This window comes from Hemibagrus wyckioides, linkage group LG22 (genome assembly GCF_019097595.1).
Source record: "Hemibagrus wyckioides isolate EC202008001 linkage group LG22, SWU_Hwy_1.0, whole genome shotgun sequence".
NCBI lineage: Eukaryota > Metazoa > Chordata > Actinopteri > Siluriformes > Bagridae > Hemibagrus > Hemibagrus wyckioides.
In genome coordinates, this window is record NC_080731.1 from 6,916,536 (window position 1) to 6,932,874 (window position 16,339).

Consider the following 16,339-nt stretch of genomic DNA (forward strand, 5'->3'; position numbering starts at 1 on the left):
GGATTTTCTATTTTGGAAATTTTCTATTTGGAAACCAGAAAGACTGAAATGTTTGGAGGTCTTTACATGCCTTCACTTTTTAACCCTTCCCCTTAAACAAGTCTTTATAATTATCTGCTTCAGGTCTCTTTTAATTATATTGTCTGGTTACACCTTATTTGAATTTCCATCCACCATATAAAATGATTGTGTATTTTACCTTTGTTACTCACGTACAATATGCTTTTTGTTGTAGAAACCTTTCACAGTCATTGTGATTTACGGGGCGGGGGATTGACTGGGGTTCCAAGTCTACTTTTTTGCTATAACTGTCTAGTCGAAGGTAGCAGGTACAACGGTACTGCCTTGACGAGTAATCTAACCTTATACAGTTATGACATTGGTGTGATATGGTACAAGTATGTTTTCTTTAAGAAAATGAAAATAAAGAGATTAAAAAATATATACTTACATTTTTCTAAATCCAAATGTGTGTCAATTAAACAGTGACACAAAAAAAAAAAAACAAGCTCTAAAAACCTACTAATCCAACCCAATCAGAGAACGGCCTGGGTGTGGCCTAATATTCATATAAGCAGGTTTGATTGCCTTTGCCAAATCAAGCAGAACTAACCATCCAGTTTACACAGTCAGCATGTTCACCATAGAACCCCTAAAAGGGTTTTTTCCCCTCCTGTAAGTAAAATGCCTAATAAAAGATTCTGTGTAGAACCACACTACACAATGCCATTATTTTCAGAAAAGAATTCCAAGTAACAACTTTTACTTAATCATTTAAAAACCCTCGAAGAGCGCTTTTCGAGCAACTGGACGTCTTGGTCCTAGATGAAATGGCAATATTGCAGAACCATTGTTCTGGGACATTAAATTAAATGCAAACTGATGAGTATCTTTATAACTTCCTCATTTCTTTATAGCAGTACCTCACCTCTGAGTGTAGGATTGTAGAAGCTGTCAGTTCGTTTTTTCCTCTAGCTTTCCTGTGCTTGCAACATACTGTTTTTTTATTATCATTATTTTTCACTCGGCTTTCCCGATCTGCTCTGTGCTGTTCTTTGTAAAGTCTTTTTCCTTTCCTTCATACTGTCTTTAGGCAACTTCTTTTATCTTCTCTCTTTGTTGAGTCTGGGTGTGTTGAGAACTCTATCAAGGCAGCTGGGTCACACAAATACCAGCAAAACTATAGTGTGAGATTCATCACATTTCTCTCAGACTTAATAAATAATGACATTATATGACCAGTGAATTAATTCAGTGCTTTCAGTGCTTTGGAGAGTGCTAGCTTAGTGGTTAAGGCATTGGATTACTGGTCAGAAGGTTGTTAATTTTAATCCCAGGTCCACCAAGCTGGGCCCTTGAGCAAGGCCTCTTAACCCTCAGTTGCATAAAATGAGATAAAATGTGTAAGCTGCTCAAAATAAGGGCGTCTGCCCAATGCTTTCTCTTATATTGAAATACATTGCATCACTTTTGAACTGGTGAATTCTCATTTTCATGCACTCCCTACACCTCCCTATGTGTGCTTAGGCTTCTGGCTCTTAACCTTTCTCTGTCCTTAACAGTTTGAACATATTTACCACGTACCTGTGTTCATAGTGTTTATGAAACTTAAGGCTACACTTCCTTAGCCTATAACTACACTATTTAGCCAAAAGTTTGTAAACATCTGATTTTCGCACCCATATATGCTCCTTCCCTGGAGAAACTGGGGAAAAAGGTTAAAAGGACAGAATTGTCTACAATGTCTTTGTATGCAATTTATCTTCACTGGAAATATTGAGCATAACTTAAACCTGTTGAAGCATAATGATGCCCCAAGCACAAGCAAGCTTTATGAAGACCTAGTTTGCCAAGGTTGGTGTAGAAAAACTTGAGTGTCCTGCACAGAGCCCTAACCACAACCCTACTGAACACCTTTGGGATGAACTGGAACGCAGATTTGTGTGCCAGGCCTTCTCGTCCAACATCAGTGCCCAAGCTCACTAATGCTCTTGTGGGTAAATGGGCAAATCCCCACAGCCACGCTCTAAAATCAAGTGAAAAGCCTTCTCTTAAGAGTCACGGTTATTATAAGAGAAAAAGGCAGACCAGCTCTACATTAATGCCCATTGTTTAAGATGTTCAGCAAGCGCATCTACTTGTGATGGTCAGGTATCCACAGACTTTTGGCCATATAGGGTATTATTACTTTTGTCATTTTGTTTTTAATTGAGCATTTAATGTGTCCTAAATGACTACAAATATAAATAGCTTCATAAGCACTTCTAGTAAGTGTATGAGAAGAGTTGCCATGTTTCCAAAAATCCCCCCAACACGAACATTAACTCAATAACTAACAAAAAAAACATGAACACAAAACTGAATATTTGGAGCAGAAAATAAATACAGATACAGATACAAATAATGCCATTGTGTTACACCCCTAGTGTGTACTGTGCCTTTATATCTGCCATTATTAAACATGTATATTTTTAAAAACCTAGTGAATTTTCAGATCGGATCAACTCAATTTTCAAAGCAGTAAAAAAGATGAGAGTTATATGTAATCCTCTAATTACTAGATTGAATACAGCCCTATTTAAACTAAGCAATGTTTTAAGAAGGAAAGAAGGCCCATTAGAAATAAATATGAATTTAAAACATAGCATAGAAACATAGCATGGAATATTCATCCTGCCAAAATGTATAAATAGTAATATAAAAACTTCTAGCCTATTTAAATAACCACTTGAGTTAGAACAAGGTGCAAGATCAAATTTCCCCTTGAGGATGAATAAAGTACTCTCTCCTCTCTACTCTACTACGTCAAAATGGCGTATAACTCTGGAATCTAAAATGCACCCAGTTCAATTCTGTCTCCTTAGTGAAAAAATGTTATAGGTCACTGGTCTGGCATAACCTCGGGGCTTTATTAGCTCTCAATGAAGTGACCTGGAGAACTTAAAAAGGAATAGTTAATGATTCACTGGTCAATTGTCAAACCTAGTGATTCAATCTCAACTTAAACCTTCAACCTATTCCTTCACTGAATGCTAATTTACAAGGTTTCTATATTAGTCAGGCTCCAAATGATTAACAGGAAGTGGATGCCTGGTTGTAGTGATTTGTTGTATGATTTTCTTTCATCCGTTTGAAGACTGCCACAGAGACCCGGAGGTGTTTTATTGACCCACTACAGAAATCTTAGGAGAACCTCTTCATTGTTTAAAAAAAAAAGGCTTCTGACTTAAAAACAGCTGACCCCAAAATCTGCTGTCCCCACCTTTTACCAGCGGCCAAAAAAAAACTTGTTTTTTATTTTGTGCGTTGAATTTCTTTGTCATGTCTCACTCCACAGTGATGCTTAATAGCTTTGAAGGTGTTTAACTTCAACCACTAAAATTCTGTGTAAGGTTATCCGACAGAGGGGAAAACCACACGTCTCACACAGAAAGCCGACAGAGTCCTGACTCATTTTATATCAGATAAAATAATTCATTTGTTTATACTTGATAGAAAAGGGCCGATAAGACGGGTTCCATTCTGCCGACATAATGGAAAGCCAGAGTTCTGGCAAAAAGGGTTAATGACTTTGTAGACATGCTGAAAGGGATCAGTGTGAAGCTCTTGCTTTGGGAAGTAAAGTGCAGCCTGTGTGTGGAGTCTGTATCTACACTTCAGTAGAGGGGAAAAAGTTATTCATTGCTGCCACAGCAGGAAAAAAGAAAGAATAATTAAAATGAAGGAGGCATGAAATTAAAATGTACAGTATTTAAGCAGTGTAATGGGCACCTAATTGATTTTTTCATCAAGTTAAATGTCAGAATGGTAGTGTATTAATAATACAGACGTCCCATGTGAACGAATAAGATCTTATTACTGATGAAGACGGGCATTCCGTTCAGGGTGTATTCCCCGGCTCATGCGGTGTTCCTGGGATCGACTCCAGATCCACAGCCACCCGAATAAAGTGCTTACTGAAGATGAATGAATGGCTTAGTGTTGAGACATCCGTGTATACTAAGTGCGATAACGCAAGGAACCTTCAACTTCAATTTCAACTGATTACAGCGCAGACATTACATAGCCTTGCAAGAAAACCTCTTTAAAATTATTGCATGTCAGGAAACTCTGTCAGGATTCTGTAGAAATGTAAAAAAAAAAAAAAAAAAAATGCCCACAGTGAAGCTATAAATGAATTGACCGCAGCTCAGACATTACAGTTTTCTAAACATAAACCGCCACAGCTTCTATGGAAAAACCTCTGAACCACAGACTCGATACAAGGTTAAAGATATTATGTCAATGTTTTCACATGCAATTTTAATTTATTTATTTTCCTCGGTCTGATTAGGGAGCTGATGAAACGGCTACTGACATTTAGACAGAAGTATTCGATGGATGGATGGATGGATGGATACTTTATTCATCCCAAAGGGAAATTCACAGCTTCCAGCAGTATCCACAAACACAGGTAATAGATAAAACAGGAAGGAATATAACAAAAATACTAAAATACCCAAATTAGGGTACAAAAATATAACAAAAAATATATCAAATAACAAAATATTTACACAATTTAACAAAATATGGCAATAAAATACTAAACACAGAGATTTAAGGAATAAATATGGAGAATTAGATTCAAAACATCTGTTAAATAGTGACTTCAAACCTTATATATAGGTGTATAAATTATTAACCCTTTTAATCAGTACGCTGGTGGAATGACAGTCGACCTTATGGGACATTTTCCACCAGTATAAACAAATGAATTATTTTATGGCTGTGAGTCTGATATAAAATGAGTCAGGACTCTGGTGGCTTTCAGTGTGAGACGTGTGGTTTTCCCCTCTGTTGGATAATCTTACACAGAATTTAGAGGTTGAAGATAAACACCTTCAGATTTTAGATGCTTATGAATAAGCACTTGGGGCATCTCAGAGAGCAGAAATGGATTCGATATCAGCATTTACTTTGAAGAAACATTTGTGTGAAACAGTTTGGTTTATCTCTATGAAAATATTGTCTTGAGCAGGCAAGTTATGATAAACTATGAAATTATTAAAACTACTTTCATATAAGTCAACACTGTGGAGTGTGACATGACAAAGAAATTCAGTGCTGAATCCCATATTTTTGGCATCTGGGGAAAAAAAAAAAAAGAGTTAAAGGTTAAGCAGTAATAGGTTTTCTGACCATTCTGTCATATTAGCTGTCCTTTTGTAAGCAAGATATTTTCTGTAGCTAGACCCTCACAAATTTTAATAAACACCCTGCTGTGGCTCATCACCTGCAGGAGAAAACACACTTTGCCAGATCTTAAAGATCAGTAATTGCATAATTCACACATTCAACACATAATTCCACAACAAAGTCACAGTTAATGTGCAGAAACCTTTCTCTCACATTTAACAGGTGGCTCACACAGCAGGACCGTGAAATGAGCTGTTCATGCACACAAACAGCAACCTCAGCCCACACGATGGAATTGATATTCCATCACGACTCACGCAAACACACAGAAAACAATCGATACAAATCCTCGCTTTCGGCCGCTTGATGAACTGCACGCCGTTTCGTCTGCTGTCATCCGCCGATGCGCACAGTGAAGGACGGTGAGGGGATGGAAAGGGGAACTGAGAGAGGAACTAAAACGTAAGTCTGTTAACCGTTTGGTTGCTTTTAGAGGGGTGAGGCATTAGGAGATAGCTTTGATTATAGTCTTAAAGAGCATACTCGTCTCAAAACTTAGTCCGTTATTCAATTACGGCAAAAACACAGCGGGCGGCCAAAGGCCAGGCTTTTATGGCTGATCCTGTAGCAAATGAAAGCATCACTCAAGTCTGACTCATGCTACCTCACTCCAGCTTTTCTCCCTCTCTTCATCTTTTACATATCCCCCTGGTTTACTTCCACATCTCATTTTTTTTCTGACTCACTACAGACTCTTTTCTTCTGTTCTCCTCTCATTAAACACGTTATCCTCTGTCCTTATGTCCTTCTCCCGCACTATTCAGTGTACTAATGGATTCAGATTTGCCTCAGCCTCCATATATATACGTATATCACTACATCTCTTTATCAACCCACATCTCCCCCTTTGCACTATGATCATCTCTTCCTGTTTCTCTCCCCATTTCTCAACTCCCTCTTCATCCCCATGCATATTTCATTTATCCTCCTCTCTCGGGAGTAAGGAACGCTTTCAATAATTCACCGTGTTGGATTAACAGGACACCTCCTCCCTGTGCAAAGCGTCACTACACTAACTTCATATTTCTAACCCTCATTAGTCATTACACTTGCTCTAAAAATAGACGGAAGCTGACTACGGCTTGTTGGCTGGTTATTTAAATGCAGCATGAGACAGAAAAAGCAATAGTGGCACAGCTATGCAGAGTATACAATAAACCCAGGCTTTTAGATTGTTATTCATATTTGCTGGGTGGACAAGTAGCTTGTTAGCCTGTGCTACTAGTTAAAGCAAAAAACAATGAAATCGAATTCTTATCAGAGAATTTGGTATATATGTCTAAAGCTGTTAGCTGTAGCTAAGTGTATTAATAAAAGACACACAGACACAAATGAGATAACTGTTTTTATGAAGGCAAGTAACTAGCTAACTAGCTCAACACGTTACTAGCTAAAGAAATGAAAGAAGGTGACTGTCTATATAAATAAACTTAACTAGCTAACTAGCTCACGTTATTAGATTATGCTAGTTAATTAAGTGAATTAATACAGACACAAAGAAAATGCCTGTTGGTATGAAGGCACAAAACTAGCTAACTAGCTCACATGTTATTAGATTATGCTAGTTAATTAAGTGAATTAATACAGACACAAAGAAAGTGTCTGTTTGTATGAAGGCACAAAACTAGCTAAGTAGCACGCAATATTATTACATTATGCTAGCTAGTAATAAGGTGGCTGTGCATCTGTATGAAGGCACTTAACTAGCTAACTAGTTCACCACATTTTATTACGTTATATGAAACTTAGAACTGGAGCGTAGACTCACTGGAGCTTTTACTTGCGTGAGCTTTAGTGAGCGCTAGCTTCTGAAATTATTTGCCCACCACTACAGTGATTTTTGTGAGGATGTATTGTGAAAGGTAAAATGGCGCAATGTTTTGTGGTAACGTCTTGAGTCTGGGTCCCTCTCGAGCTTACTTCCTCATGCCTTAGAGCTTTCATTCTATTCAGTTTTGAGAATCCACTACCAATTTTTAAACAATCTACACGTATTCACTATGTTTGTAGATTTCAATTGAACTGCTTACATTTTCCGTAAACTCACCCACAATGCAAACTACAGAGGATAGTAATCAGCTAGCATGTTAGCTAGATTAGCCAAGTGATGCCTCAATTTAGTCAGAACAGAGCTTTAATGATATCTGTCTGAGCAAAAAACACTCATTATCCAGACAGAAAAACAAGAATTTACATCAGACATCATTTTGCTTTTAAAATTGTGATTTGAATGCATGTTAAAAGTGAAAGTATTTGCCATGTTTGAAAGGAAAACGCTTCAGAAACTGACAGGACGACAAAATCGACGGGACGACGGAATCGCCCGAATGTCATGAATGGTTAGCTTGCATTTAATTCTACTTATTCTGTATAAATGTAATATATGATGTGCTTAAAACATCGGCTGTTTAGTGTCGTGTTCATGGTGCAGAACTTCAAATTTCTTACTTCATGGTTTGCTAAAAATCGGTATTACCTACGCTTCCATGTCAGAAAAAGACGTCAGCACGTCTCAACGCTTCTTAAGAGCTTTCAGTTATCAGATACAGTACAGTAAATGCTTTAAATGGTGCATGAATCTGCATTTTTATGAGGATAATCCAAATATTATCCCGATATGACACATCCGAGCGTAAACAAGGTCACACTGACTGCCGTCGACTTTCCAAGAAACATTTACATACCGAGAAGAAATACTTTCACTTTACAGTAAATGTACAAGATTCTTCTCAGGTATTTCTCTTCTAATTCTAATTCACTCATATTAAATCATTTATTAAGACAAATGAATACCCTCCCTTAGCAAACTAATGGGTTTTTTTTTTCCACAAGCGTATGACTGCTTTTTTCCCCCTAGTGCGGGTCACTCGGGTTCAGAGGCAGTGCCATAGTAAAGCGTTGTGTGTTTTGGACCTTCTGAACCAACACACAGAACATTTAATAATTCTCTTAGAGCTGCTGTATTTGTTTACAGAAATGAATACAGGCTTTTTGCCTGAAATATGTGCCTTGTATGAACAAGTGCACGGTTCCCACTGAAACATCACTGCAGTTTCTATCCCACCTGTTGCCATGGTTATCAAAGTGACAAATGAGGACCGGTGCTTTGAGTCACATGACCTTGGGTGACATCATACTTAGAGGTTTGAGAGAAAAGTTTATCCAGGGTGATGCGTGAATTCCATCGTTCCTGTAAGATCACAGCACGAATCACCAAAAATGCCCACACACACACACTTATCCATCAGCCCTTACATTTATCATGCATAATTCAGAATGCTGACATTCAACACTCTCGCAGTCTCCCAGATATCTGCTGTGACTGCATCCTGATCCTGCTCACTCTCCATCTCTCTCTAGTCTCCATAGATACACAGACATGGCCCTGCCTCACCCAGTCATTCAGACACTGAGCTCACACAGGAAGTAGGTCAGCCCGAGCTTGCGTTCGGCATAAGGTAATGGCAGACGGTGCAACAAAGCACAGAAAACATCAGGTCAGTGGTTTCTAAACATGCAGCCATCAGTAAGCTCTCTTGTGATGTAAAAAAAATCACATTATGAGACATGGAGCTGTAAGAATGAGCTTGATTAGACACAGGGGTTAGAAGAGCAGTAGTTATGATATTTACATTCACATTTATTTACTTACAGTTTCGCCAGTTAAAGTTTTGTCACAATATTAAAATTACATGTAAATACGCAAATGAGGCTTCATCTATGCATGAATAATGCATATATAATGCATTTAATATGCAGGAATTTCCATGCTTAAAACTGTAAATACACTTGTCATAAGACAGTTTGTTGGAATATCACTTGATGCTTTATTTATTTATTTATTTATTTATTTTTTCATTTTTGTTTCGCTGTAATGTCGTTATCGTTTGGTCTTATCACCTGTTCTGTGTACATTCTATGTTGGTTATTTATCCCAATTGTCTTGCTGATTGTTTTTGTCTCCTTTTAAGGCTTATGTTATTATTTTCATCTGCTTTTTCCATCCCTACAAGCTACTGCTGTTGATTTTGGATCTTTCTTCTCTGATACTGAGTCGCATTATGATTCATGGATTGTTCTTAATAAAAGAAGGAAACGCTGAGTATTCACACTTGATTCCTGCCTCTAACCCAATGGTAATATTTTTATGCCTTATTTTCAGTTTGAAATGTATCATGAATCCAATATTTTTGAGATCTTTGGGATAGACAAACATGTACAATTTTAAGAATTCTGGTCATCTAGAACATATAGAAAATATATATTAAAAATATATGTGGTTCCACTTTAGTGGGGTTTATAATTTGACATCATAATGACGGATAACATGACATTTTATCACCAAACAAGCGTTTCAGGAATATATTACATGACATAATTATGCTAGGTGGGAGGAGCTTAAGCCTTCATAGCAGCAGATTTCCTACATTGTGCGTAGTGGTGGTCAGACGTGGACAATGTAATTAACATTGTGTTCACACTGGAAACGTGCAGTATCAGTATTCAATTAATTATGCATGTAATGTAATATAATATTGCATTGTTTACAATCTGCACATCCCATAGAGTTAAAATATACAGAGAGCACACTGGTCATGGAGAGCCTGCGAGATTCCCAACTCCTATCTACCGAGCTGGAAATCATCTACATGTGAAGTGACCGATAGCCTGATAGCTCCAAATTGCAGCAACCAACATGCATTATACATTATTAGCTTACATAACCAACTTACACTAGTTAAAAAGAGCACTTTTAAACACCCATCCCCATGCCGCTGTGATCTACGGTGCCTGAGAAAAAGGCCATATATTTTTAATATATATTTTTTATATGTTCTGGCATTTTAGCCAATTTGGAGCTCTATCTTAACATCAATTTTTTTTAGAGAATATATACATTATTTATTTATTTATTTATTTCTATTTGCAATTGTTTCTTTCTTTTTTCTTTCTATCTTTCTTTCTTTATTTTATCTTATTTTATATTTTATTTTATTTTATTAGTCATTGTATTAATTTATTATTAATAGGATTATTTTATTATGTTTATTATTTAAATTATTATTTATTATTTAAATCTAAATTAATGAAATTATTTCTAATAAATATAAAAAATAAATCTAGTAGTTTTTTTTATCGAAAAAGTCATTGACATCACCAAAATAATCATTTCTACCTGTAATGTCTTGCCTTAATAAAGGATTTATCCAAGCAGTTGCTCAGAGGTCTACAGAGGCAGTCCTTCCAGTCCTGCTATTCAAAATCCTAGTCCACTACTGAGCCATTGAAGGAAATAAAACAAAACTTGACTTGATCATACAATTCAGATTTGCCTATAGTTATGAAATGCCACAACAAGCAACGCAGCTGCAGTTTAAATATGGGTCAGTGTCACTGCAAGTGATTCATCATTCATTACATTTATATCCGTTTTATGTTGATGCTTACAAATATAGAAATCCACTCTCTGATTAACAGTCAGACATCATTTTGTCACGTTACTGCAGTAAAACCTTCGAAACACTGGCACTATATAGCTGTCACCAGCGATGCAAATGATAACACCGCCTCTACCTGAACTTCCTATACAGGAAACAAACTATACAGGAAACAGAACGCTGCAGTCAAGGTGTCTTTCTGAGACAAAAAAGATTAGGAATCAAGTACTATCCAAACATCTAAAGGAACTTCACGTAGGAGGTTTTAATATTATCTAATGAGAGTCAGAGATTCAATAGGCAGTTATTTCTAAAGGAATAGATTTTTTACACCACAATACTGTTGAATTCTTTATTCAGGTGGGATTGATTTAGTTTTCTTTAACAGCATTTTCTACAGGGTTTTTTTGTTTGTTGGTTTTTTATTATTATTACAATTATTACTGTTGTTATTTATTTATTTTTTTTTATTTATTTATTTATTCTTTATTCATTTATTTATTGATTGATTGATTTATTATTCCTTTGTTCATCCATTTAATTATTTATTAAATATTATTTTATTTTTATTTTTATTTATTATTTTATATAATTATTTTTTTATTATTATTATTATTATTATTATTATTATTATTATTATACACAGGGGCTCATACGGTGCACATTTCAGACAAGTTTTCTGTGACGAGACATTTAGTTACCATTTAAGGAAGGAGCCTCCAGTTACAGCGCTCTGTAACGGCCAAAGGTAACACTGTTAGTATGTTTGTGAACATGAAAAAGTCTTCAGAATGGAGGGATTTTTGGTTTGCTGGCAACAGACAACTTTGAGGAAAAACTTTACTTTCAGGTTGCTGACAGAGCGACTGTTTATACACGCTGTAACGTACACTCTAACCGTGACGGACATTTCAGGGAAAAGATTAAACGTAGCATTGAGCCACTCAAAAAAACTCATGGTCAAGGACAATCTGTAAAAACTAAGGCACTGTTGTAATGGATTGCATTGTTTGACATGTAATAGATAAAGAAGCCTTTATTTGACACAAAAATCATTAGAGTAGATGGAAATTCTTTCCCTGCATATCCCAACTTTGGAAGTTGGGGTCAGAGCACAGGGTCAGCCATGATACAGTGCCCCTGGAGCAGTAATGGTTGAGGGCCTTGCTCAAGGGCCCAACAGTGGCATCATGAACCCAAATCGTCCGATCAAAAACCCAACGCTTGAGCTTCCCCTTACCCAGATTGATTATTAGGTTAGATTATTTTATTGTTGTCATCTTATGGCACGATTGTGATATTTTACGTAGTATCAAGTAAAGCTGTACTTTAATGTGTTATAGGGTGAATAGGATATGGTTCATATGGATGTCATTGCTGGGTGGGATGGACCTTAAAAAGTGGTAAAATTCTTTGGAGTGTCACTGTACTGTTATGGATTGCAAACCCTGAATAAAAATGGATTTAAATTGTAACGTGTTTCTATTTAATTACTATAAAAAATAATAGCACTGGCTGTGGTATAAGCGGAATGAAATATTTCAAGACACTGTGGTAACAGTAACGCTGCTTCATGTTGGGCTGCAACACTGCCACCAGTGCATCATTGATTACTTTCCCCTTACTGATCTCATGGTTTATTCCGTACTTAATACATAAGAGTAAAGACTTCAGATCTGTTTGCTGTTAATCACATCGTGAGTGAACGTTAGAACTGTATGACTAATCCATCCCACGCCATTTTCAAGAGAAAAAAAACACACCGATGGATCCAGGATTTCAGCTGTGGGAAGGCACTCCTAATTATAGGACGAGGTTTTATTTACAGAATATATGATTTTGTTCTTTGGCATGAAATTGAGTGTAATAACATTACGATATTGGCTTCCAAGATGTTCTAAAGTTTCTTATGCCCGAGAGATTAGGGCAAACAACATTACAATGATTTAAATCAACGTCAGCTAGATTGGATTTATTAACCCTGAACAAGAACAGTGAAGTCTGAGTTGTCAGATGTTCCACATCTTTCTCAGACACTCTGTGCACCTTTGAATTGAAGTCTTTATTTGTGTTAAGAGAAAAAATGAGAGCAGTGAAGTGATGCTGTGACGGCTGCTAAGGATTGCTGATGCGCCGTTTCCCAGAGGCCCATCAATCTCCTCCTGAACTCCTGAGCACGCCTGATTAAACCGACCCTGTGACGTAGCTGTAGCTAATCTTACAGGGGCGATCCTTTCCTCCAGGGATCCTGAAATACAATAGAATAGGGCCTGGCGTTGCTAAAAATAGCTCACAGTCAGGGCTGTGGCATACGCTGACTGTGCTGTGCGGTCGCTGGGTAGAGGAAGCTGGGATGATTGGAGATAATGCATACATAAGCACAAATAACGACGTAACTTTTTTTTTAAGTATTATACACTAGCATGAAAGATTCGTTTCAGTAGCGTACGCCGTGAATCGAGCACTGACGTTTCCACCGAGTACTCGAGCGCGTGAATGATTCAGCACGTTTCCTCTGATGTTGGTTACAACACGATTCACGTCCACTTTCAGACCCTGCTATGAACATTCAATTTCAATATCAATTTGTGCTCGGTCTCGCCCTCCACCGCTGGCTTTAGGCCTCCTTTTCAAGCATCCATCATGAGCTGAGCGGAGAAAAACAATGATTTTAAGGAAATAAAATGAATCTGAAATTAAAACAAATGAATTGTGGAGCTTCGTGTTGAAGTACACCAAATTAGTGCTCAATTTGAATGCTGCTCTTTAGAGGAGCTGTAATATACGCTTGCTGGGAATAATGTATTCATAACGTAATTGCAAAGTCTTATGTAATTCGAATGGAAAAGCTTTTGTTAAATCACGTTTCAATTCACGGTACAGTGAATACGGTTTAACTTTAGTTTTTTATATATACATATATTGATTAAGCATCCTTTCATCAGTGATTTATCGTGCTTTTTTACCTGCTCCACTGTCACAATAACCTGTGAGTGCTCTTCATAGTAAAAAAAAAAGGAGGCAAAGCAAAATGAATGGATGTTTCGGTGCATTTTTTCATTTGTAAATATCAACACCTGAACATCTTCACAGCTTCCCGAGTTGATTCTCTGCGAGTTTTGGTTGCAAATTTATGCAAAAGTGACAGGTGTCCTGGTGACATGCCTTAAGACACATGGTGCGCTGTGCTCAGGTGCACGAGCTTGTTGAAAGTTGTGGAATAAAATCCGATAACTAGCCAGCATTTCTGACATTTCGGTGCAATTCTACTGAAGATGGGGTGCCAGGGATTTTTGACAGATCCCGACAGACATTTTTTCACACCGATAATTTACATTCTGTGGGTCACATATCACCTTCCCTGACTTAGGCTTTTCTAACGTGCGCTTTTCAAAGCTTGAGCAATCACTAGGGTGCAGTTTTTATCTCTTTACTGATGTTGAAATTTCTACAGGAAGGGTTGGGTTCCTGGGTTTCTGATGTAGGCTGAAAAGAGGCACGCTGTGACAGTTCACATGCAAGACTACACTGCACTACACTACGTTCTGTTTTCATGTGCTGATTACTCCATACAGACTTGTTGCTTATGCATCATGAACACTAACAAATCTTCTTAAGTCATTGACGGATATATTCATGCTTGTGTGGACACACTTAAAAGCCACAAAGCGATGAATGTGTTGTTTCTGTTTTAAAGCATGTTTGGGTTTATTACGTGAATCAAAACAGATATTGCAGAAGCATCATGGGCTCTGGTTCAGGTCTCAGCATCACTAGACTACACTATGGGAGTTGCTCCAGTGCAACCTGTTAATGATTGACTGTGTGTGTGTATGTGTGTGTGTGTGTGTGTGTGTGTGTGTGTGTGTGTTTCTGCAAATAGCATCAACAGCACACATACACACACACACACACACACACACACGTGTCCACTGATCTGATACCACATCAAGTTTTTATCATGCAGGTTTTTAGAGATGACCAGGGGTCACTGGTTTTTATTATGCAAGGCGGAAACACTCACCGGCCCTCTGCGCTTTAAAGAGACGTTTTTCCACAGAAGAAGATGAAGCTGATGAAGGAAACCCATGTCTAATGCAGTCGGAAACGAAATCAAGTGAACCGAGCAGGCATCACAGCGATGACAGCGCGCAAAGCTCCGTTACCACCAGTCCCTCAACTGACCGATCATCGGTTTCGTTATAACGGCAGCACCGCTCCGGTAAAAATCCCTGCTTTCTGGTGAATCGCCATGTACACACAGAAAGCGAGGCTTCAGCGGTCGGCAACACCTACTGCACAATGCCTGGATTTTTCACTTCCGTATAGCTGTGTCGATGCTCATTTGACTCAAAGCCGTGGCAATAGAAGCATCTGGGGTCGAAGCCGACTCCTAAAAACAGCTCGTCTGCGCGCGGATGCGTTCACTGTGAGAACTAATGGGCGAGTCGTGAATCTATGAATCATTCTGTGTGAACGACTCCTTTGAACTGAGTCAGAGGAATCGATTCCCAACCTGGGACAGAATTCTTGTTGTTTGTTTTTGTTTTTTATCTGTCACTGTCATTACATATGTGTGTGTGTGTGTGTGTGTGTGTGTATATAATCAGCAATTCACTATAATGCTATTCACTAAATGATTGCTTTTCACTAAGGGAAAGGCAAAGGTTTTCTTTTTCACACTCACTTCTGACACAAGTTTTTAGACAAAAGACACGCCGTAACTATGTACTAAGTCTATTGACTTTATTTATAAGTCGTGATCTTACAACAAATGCCACAACTATACATAAACTGGGACTAGAACATTATACATTAACTACAGGATCGTACTTTATATCATTGATAAAACAGATAGTATGGTACAGTATGATATATACATATATAAATGTAGTGATCAGTGGTCACTTTCAGTATTAAGTGTACAACTAGGTGTTTAAAGTACTGTAAGATGTACAGTAAAGTACTGTAAGATGTACTGCAATGCAAACGCTTCTAGAAATTCTTATTCCTCAGTGGAAAGTGTTTACTTTGGGGTGAGTATTTGATAAAAGGCCCATCTGTGTTAAGCATTCAGGATGTGGTTTCAGTTTCAGCGATTACAGCTCATGCTGTTTGTCTGATTACTTTCTGTCATACACAGTACCTCAAACATTTCCAAGAACAACAATGCAAATAGGTCATATTGAGAATGAGGAAGAGATTCTTCCTGTACGTCATTCAGGCCTTAAAAAGAAGAAAACAAAGAACTTTTTTTTTTACAGCTTATATTGCACTAAAATTGCACACATATGCAATTAAAATAATTATAAATACACTGTTCTGTCACTGACCTGTATTCATATACTTGTTTTAAAAATATTTTCTATATTATCTTTCCTTTTCCTCCCTGTATTTTTCAATTCTATTTGTAGTCTATTTTTAATCTGCTTTCATTCTGCTTCACAGAGAGTCAAAAAAATCCACTTCATGTCGTAATGTGTATGACTGTGGACGTGACTTATAAAGATTTAATTTGAATATGTGCTTTCCATTTAGAATAAACAGGGACAGCGTGTCCAGATCTGACAAGACTATTACTGGATCAGATTGCCTAAGCCAGATGTTGTATGGATATTGAGGGAGATTTTAGAGCTCTGAACCATAAACTGGGGGATTGCAGCATG

General features: G+C 37.4%; 1 protein-coding gene across 1 annotated transcript in view; it reads right to left on the reverse strand.

The window, feature by feature from the left end:
• The window catches only part of abca2 (ATP-binding cassette, sub-family A (ABC1), member 2), a 75,282-nt gene extending 60,176 nt beyond the window's left edge, over positions 1-15,106 (reverse strand). Inside the window, exon 1 of the mRNA XM_058375251.1 lies at positions 14,698-15,106. Within this exon, the coding sequence (XP_058231234.1) occupies positions 14,698-14,763 (66 nt within the window). The 5' untranslated portion in view covers positions 14,764-15,106. The remainder of the gene's footprint in view (positions 1-14,697) is intronic.
• Positions 15,107-16,339: the final 1,233 nt, after the last annotated feature.